General features: G+C 36.7%; 1 protein-coding gene across 3 annotated transcripts in view; it reads left to right on the top strand.

Annotated features, from left to right (window-relative positions):
• The first annotated feature begins 782 nt into the window (after positions 1-782).
• LOC107685479 (pyruvate dehydrogenase (acetyl-transferring) kinase isozyme 3, mitochondrial-like) overlaps positions 783-7,908 on the top strand; it is a 24,276-nt gene continuing 17,150 nt past the window's right edge. For 2 of the 3 annotated variants that reach the window (XM_016482071.1, XM_016482072.1), the window contains exons 1-2: positions 4,512-4,773; positions 5,756-5,897. In XM_016482071.1, the coding sequence (XP_016337557.1) occupies positions 4,671-4,773; positions 5,756-5,897 (245 nt within the window). In that variant the 5' untranslated portion in view covers positions 4,512-4,670. Of the gene's footprint in view, positions 807-1,920; positions 1,942-4,511; positions 4,774-5,755; positions 5,898-7,908 lie in introns of those variants that run through there. The other variant, XM_016482073.1, reaches the window with a different exon arrangement.

Raw genomic sequence — 7,908 nt, forward strand, 5'->3', positions numbered from 1 at the left:
GGGGAACCGATTGCTCCCCCATGATATTTTGTAAACTGTCTTTATGACAAAGAACTGCACAGATGCAGATATTATAACAATCTATCGATAAACACACACCATGTCCTCTGTTTCTCACTCTGCGCCTCTGCGGAATGAAGAATGCGCTGAAAGACGGGGAGGAGCCGAAGTCTGCCGCCATTTTCAGATGAAATTTAATGGGGACTGAGGCGATCACGAATTCGTGTACAGTTTATGGAGCTAATCGCAAAATTTTTAGGGGGGCTGAGTAATCATTTTAGGGGGGCTATAGCCCCCTAAAAATGGCCTAGCGACGCCCATTTGTGACAGTTTTATCAACAGGCATAAAGTTTTTCATTAAAAATATATAATTTTATGTTTCTGAACATGGTAAAACATGCCAAATATCTAGTATAGTATAGTATAGTATTAATTATTTTAGCATTTACATACAATTTAAAACAGTTCTAAATTATTCTTTGATTTATGATTCATGTCTGTAGCGAACTGAACTGATAGGCTAAACGAACTTATAGGCCAAATAAACACTCTTATTATGAAACTTATTAATTCGCAATAATATTCTAATAAACTACGTATGTCCCTGCAGGTGGCTTTATTGGGATGCATCATGTGTCTCTGACATATAATCTAAAACTAAAAGATGTATGACGTAAAAGAAAAGATCGCTGAATCACTTTTGAACCGGTTCGAACGAACCGATTCGTTGGAATGATTCGGACTTCACATCATAGAGGCGTTCACAACCAGCTGGGCGGGGACAAAACAAGCACCAACTTTTGGAGGTGAGCTGTCTTTTTCAGTAGTAACTGAATTAGATTAATTACAGAATCGTCATTGTCATGGATCTCAAAGTAGACAGACGGCTTAGACAAAGAAAAACAACAATAACAACAACAACAACAACAAACAAACCATCCATGTTATAACTTTAATCAATATGCTCCAAGCCATTAGACGCTGCTTTCTGTTTTTGCAGGAAATGTTTGATCGTGTATAGAACATAGGACTTGTTCAGTGCTTTTATCCTGGTGAGAGTGAGAGACTGCAGGTGGAGTGTGCTGAGCTTCTTAGCTGATTAACATGAAACATTAGGCTTGGTTTCCACAAATAGCTCTAAGCTACCCGCCCGGTCAACAAATGCATATATTCCCACACTGCCCAGATAATAACCCACTCAAAGAATCAAACTCGAAAAGCATTGCTTTCTTTTTCTTTCTGCTTCACTGTACAGTATAATGTGGCATAACAAGTATCCATGCCTATGTAAAACATGCCTGGGCTATCTCATAAATGTGACAGGCAAAACTGGTTTTATTAACTTGAGATCTGTTGTGGTTGGCACAGATGAGTCGGCACACATCCGTGAATATTTATTTGTAGCCTACTTAATTGTTGACAGGCTTTCATTTTTTGTGTTACTTGCAAAAATAAGATCTGTCAGAATAAAAAAAAGTGAAAAATAAAGCTGCATATTCACAAACAATTTCTCAATTAAAAATGGAGGGAAATATGACACTGTCTCTTATACTGTTGTGATTCATCCTGCTATTTTGAAATCTTGCTTTCCAGTTGTTGAGTAGGGTTGATTGTTATTATATTCAAGGGTTGTTTGTTATTATATATTATATAAGTGCATGATTTCTTGCCATAGCCCTATAACTTCAACAACTTTTTTCCTGATTCCTTTGATATAGTTTTTAATAATAATAAAAAATCTATATTGCACTTGAATGAAATAAATATATGATACAGTTTTTTTTATTAGGTGGTATTTGACAGATTGTGTTCATTAAATTACAGTGAGCACATAGATTTAATAAGCTCCTTGGTTTAATTGAGATGCATTCCTTTTTTTCTTTCTTTCTTTCTCTCTCTCTCTCTCTTCATTTTTTTTAGACAGCTGTTGACAATGAATAGGTGGGTGATTGCAAACATCATATCTGGAACAGTTTGAGAACAATCTCCACAGTATTTTTATATTCTTCGAACTACGGTATTGGGGAGGGGTGTGTTACAAAGGTATATTATTTGTTCACTATTATGAAAAGCAAAAGCATGCTAGTATGATTTGTTTGCTGCCATCAGACATCACAGTGGAAAAGATCTACTGTTACTGATCTTACCTGTTTACAAACAGCTCCACTGGCTATCAACTTTCTAAATAACAGCTGATCCATATTCTTTTATCTCTCTTTTTACTGTGTAATTAATGGTTGCTGAGGTTGCAGATATCAGTAAGTTCTAGACTGCCCATAGCTATCACCTCTCATGTAACTGTCTAAATGACTACGGAGGATGCTTATGCAGTCTTGGGATTAATGTAATAGGCTTAAAATATTTGTATGTAGCCAGTATATGTTTCATGTAAGGTTTAACCTTACATGTTTATACAAAAGTTATTTAACATCAAATCTACATTTGCTACATTTGACTTTGCAACAAATGTGACTTACATTACAATAACCTACAGTACTTTATTAGTAGCTCCTAGTACTCTATTACTTCTACTCTATTAACTAATAATTCTGTATGTACACAGTGATATGTTCTCATTTGGTAACATATTTATTCTGCAGTGACTTTTAACTTTTATTATTGTTGTTTATTTGCTTAACAAATATCTAATTTTTTGATGGCTCATTTTAACCAAAGTTTTATTATTTGTAGGACCTTAAACTACACATAAAACAAATTTGTGCTGCTTTTTTCCTAGATCTTTACTTTTTATAGAATATCACATTAGTTACTTATTCTGGATTTCTGGTATCGAAATGGTGGCCCAGCAATTGCCTCTAGATTGATTTAAATTTGTAATTACAATGAATGAATGAATGAATGATAAATAAATAACAAGAAGTCAGTTTATTAATTGTTCCAAATATCACTGATATCATGTGTTAGTTCAGAAAAGGTTATTTTTAATGTTTATTTTCATGTTCATTCTAGATCACAGTTTGGTTTATAAAATGAACTTGCAGCCGCTTTTTAAAATGTTCACAAAAATTTTGAAAATGATTAGCATAAATGAATGATATGCTGTGGTATATATGCAGCACTGTAACAGTGAAACAATGCAAGCAATGTCTGTTCATAACTGCAGGCTCTGTCGTGTATTGTCTTAAATATATTTTCAACTCAAATCCAAGGTCACTAATGAAGTACATGATTTATTAATTTTTTTTATTAATTGATCTCCCATTAAGGGCTATTGAAGAGTCTATAGACCAATTCAGAGTAGACGTCACAGTTACGTCACTTGCATGAATCATCGGCCTGACAGGGCATCATATCACAATATGGTGAGGGGCGTAACATTTCCGTCACATGCTTAAGGTATTCAGCCAATCACAACGCACTGGATAGCTGGCCAATCAGACGTCATCCCTGTTTCGGATCTGTAACTATCCTACTCTCTAACGTCAATTTCGTTGAATAACTACGGTGGCCGAGAAGTGCTAAACAAATCACAATTCTGAAAACATTTGTACGTGTATATTTACATTTAGTTAAAAGTGACTGTAATTCATCAGCTCCAGTGGTGCAGGTGGATAAGCGCGTGTTGTTGGCTTTTTGACGCGATCAACACGGGTTCGATCCCGCCTTTTGCCGAACTTTTTTTTTCTCCCTTTTCAAATCTCGTATCACATCGTAAAGGCTTCGAACGCGTCAAAAAGCCAACAACACGCGCTTATCTATCTGCACCACTGGAGCTGATGTTTTACAGCCACTTTTAACTAAATGTAAATAGACACCCCGTATTTTTTATTCCATAGTCAAGACAATTCATACAATACATTTAAACTGAGCTACTTTAATACCATCTCCGATCTTTCTACTATGACTCTGCTGTCTTCGGCTGGTTCTTCCTGTATACGTTGATTGACAGATGTCTCGTCCAGTCAGCGGTGAGTAATCCCAAACCACTGGCGCTGTCTCAAACTGTACCTACCTCTTCCGGTTTGTCTGATTTGTCGTTGTGTTTTCTGACTTGTTCATTTGTTTTTGGATTTGTCATTGTGTTTTCTGACTTGTTATAATGTTTTCTGAATTGTTATTTTGTTTTATAGACTTGCATTTGCGTTTGTAATTTGTTATTTTGTTTTCAGAATTGTGATTTGTTTTGCCCTTCTCGTTCACCGTAAATAACAGAGTGCTTATCGCTGGGTGACAAGCTCTTGTAATATGCGGAGAACATTTTGAAAATGACATCTAATCAATATAATTTATAATCTTTTTAAACCTAACTATTTTGTACTGTATCCGTGAAATTCTCTAGCCATAAAGGCTATCTCTCCCGGGTTTTCTGCAACCATGATGCGCGCGCATCCTGAATGTTTACAAACCTATAATTGGTCTATTAAACCTAGTATAACAGTTTGCTCAAAATAGAAGCTTAAAGCAGGTACTTAGCAGTACAGTATAATCCAGTGTAATCAACCCTGCAAGTGATAGCACGCGCTGTCATGTCACGTGATGAGGATCACACGATTCTGCGTGATAACAAGCGCCACAACAACGCTGTCGCTATAGAAACGAAATGGATCGTAAAGTGCTGAATGAGTGAAATACGACTTTCAGTCCACATCAGGTCGGGAGTGAGCGCTGTACTCGAGCTGTATGGTAGTTGATAGACTTGTTTTATAATCATGAAACTGTTTAACTACTTACTGAAAGATGTCAGGCAAAAAATCGAATATTATTCAAGGTTCTCGCCATCACCGATGTCAATCAAGCAATTTCTGGATTTTGGTGAGTAAGTTAATGAAATATTGAGATAAACGCAGAGCACTGAGTTAAAGAACCGCTACTGATGCAACAGATGGTATTTTTTTAAAGTACGATTGTCTCGTGCTGAACCTGCCTTCAGTGATTTCTACTGTGTGTCTTATGTTGATTTAGTTTTTAATCTCACCACATATTCCCCGTGATTAAAGCAACATGTTGTCTATATTTATACTGTATATTAACCTTTATTGTTAAGGTCAAGTGAAAGCTAAAGCTCTGTTGGCATTGCACTGCCTAAATAAAAATAGACTGTCCATTACATATCACCCTGTGTCATAGCTTCATGAACTTGGTCCAATTTTGCAAAGGATAAAAAGTGCTTTTGGTATTAATAAATGCATTATTACACAACTCATAACTCTAAAGAGTCCCATGTGTGGTTCTGTTATGCATAATGTCCAAATAAAGTACCAATCAAAAGTTTGGAAGGACAGAAAATATAACCTGAATTACCTAGTAAATAAAAATCTAAATATATATTTAAATAGCCTATCAAACTTTAATATATTCACAAAAACATTTATTTATTAAAAAAAAAATACACATTTCTTTTTTATGAATGGCTAGTGTGTGCATAGCTGTTACATTAGGATTTGTTTGTCACTACATAATTCCCCATTTGTGTTATTTCACTGTTAATGACTTCATTATTATTCTAAAATATGGAAAATAATAATAATAGTTTTGGCTGGTAGTGTGTATAATATATATAATATTTGAGGTGTAACATTCCTTTTTAGTGCCCTTGATTGATTATTGTAACCCATGGTCATTATCTATTTGCTGATTATTTATAATGACTTCTTTATGTCTTTCTAATCTTTTGCAGTATACTGTACAATAGTTGTAATTCTGCTGTAGAAGTGCACATTCATGCATACAGTGACTCAACAGGCGCATAATCGGAAAACAAAGAATAACTTGTTCTTGCCTCTTGTTTAACCAGGCAGGGAAAATGCATGTGAAAAAACCTCCTACATGTTTCTGCGGAAAGAACTGGCAGTGAGGTTGGCCAATACGATGAGGGAAGTCACCTTGTTGCCCGCCAATCTTCAGAGCCAGCCATCCGTCAAACTGGTGGAGTCCTGGTGAGGAAGGCAAGTGTGATGATGAGTGTGAGCTGTGAGTAAACAGTGACTGGGTTTGGTGTATATGTGCCTAGAAAAAAAAAACATCATGTAGCATAATGTGAAAATTCATGAAAATTCTTAGTGCAAAGAGTTGCTCCTAGTGGCAAAATTCTAAGAAAATTCTTAGAAAATTGGGTGTTCCCATAGAATTAAAGAGAAGATCCTAGTAAAGATAAAAGTTATTCTTTAAGCATCTTAACCCTTAAAAGAGCTCTTAAGGTCAAAAAGTGTTAGGGGTAGGCAGGGGCGCTTTATGATAACCAGAGGCCCCTGGGCTACAGCATTATGGTAGGCCCCCCTACCCTAGAAAAAAAATTTTTTTCTTTTTTTTTTTAAGCTTCCTGACAATTATTTATGTCAAATTTCGATTTTTTTTTTCTTGTTAATATGCCAGTTAATTCACAACACTGTTCTGCGTAAAATGTGAATATAAGTGAATATGCAAATTCACTCTTTGCTCTACTTTAATAAGAGCAGAATTACAGCGTTACATAAAGTAAACACTACGTTATTACAGGCTTTATACGGAGGTAATATGAAAAGAAAATGCCATCAAAACTGTCCTGGATGAAATGTGAGTTTACGGGTATGATTTAAAGACCATAAAATCACACAAAATATTCATTATTCATCATCAGTACAACGAAACAACACAACATGTTGGCATAAATGTGGGCTGTTTGGTGATTGCTAACTGCGTTTTTATTTTGAAACATGCCGTGCTCACGTTTAATTAATTAAATCACAGCCATATAAAGTTTAATGATAACATTTTTAGTCATTTAGTCATTTAGCAGATGCTTTTATCCAAAGCGACTTACAAATGAGGACAATAAAAGTAGTCAAAACTAACAAAAGAGCAACAATATATAAGTGCAAATGACAAGTCTCGGTTAGCCTAACGCAGTACACGTAGCTGTCACGAATCCTGTCCATGAACTTCCGTCTGCTTGCCACCAGAGGTCGCCCTCCCATTATATTGACTCTCACACCACACAGACTGTTACACATCACCCTGGACTGCATTTCCCATGCTCCATTGCACTAATCACAAGCTCACCTGGAAACCAATCACACACAGCTGCTACCAATAACACACACTATGTAAATCAGTCTCACACCACCATTCAACGCCGAGTATTGTAAGCGCATATCACTTACCTAGCGATAGCTACTTTACGGAGCCAGTTCCCTGTCCTTGTTTAAGTATTTAGTTCTAGTTTCCAAAGTCTAGTCAAAGTCTTGCCTTACCTGTTTTCTCGTGTTCTGATCTTCTGCCTGTGTATCTTGGATTAATCCTTTGCCTTGCTGTTTCGGACTGTGTTTGCACCTCGCCTGGACTATTGCTCTTGTTATTGGACTACCCCTTTTGTCAAGCCCCTTGGATTACGTTAGCTGTCGACTGACTCACGCCCGTTTTGGATTACTCTTTGTCTTGCCCTCAATATACCTGTTTGCCATTGTCTGAACCTTGCCTGTTTTATGACCACGCCTTTAAATAAAAGCTTTGCAGATGGATCCGCACGTCTCTCGTCTCGTCGGCTCCGTTACAGTATGATAACGTAGCCTGGTTATCATTTACTTGTGTAAACAGCGGTGAAAATGTGGTTTATAAAAAAAATAAAATGCTCGTTTTTTTGCACCCACTGGCAGAAACATAAATCGGCGCCTATGGCTATGTCCATAAATTATCATGCAGGTGATGGTCGTGGATGAATGGCACAACAATGGGCCTCAGGATCTCGTCACGGTATCTCCGGTATCTCTAAATGCCATCAATAAAATGCACTTGTGTTCGTTGTTCATAACATACGCCTGCCCATACCATAACCCCACCGCCACCATGGGCCACTCGATCCACAACGTTGACATCAGCAAACCGCTCACCCACACAACGCCATACACACTGTCTGCCATCTGCCCTGTACAGTGAAAACCGGGATTCATCCGTGAAGAGAACACCTCTCCA

Source organism: Sinocyclocheilus anshuiensis, unplaced genomic scaffold (assembly GCF_001515605.1).
Source record: "Sinocyclocheilus anshuiensis isolate Anshui unplaced genomic scaffold, SAMN03320099.WGS_v1.1 scaffold922, whole genome shotgun sequence".
Lineage (NCBI taxonomy): Eukaryota > Metazoa > Chordata > Actinopteri > Cypriniformes > Cyprinidae > Sinocyclocheilus > Sinocyclocheilus anshuiensis.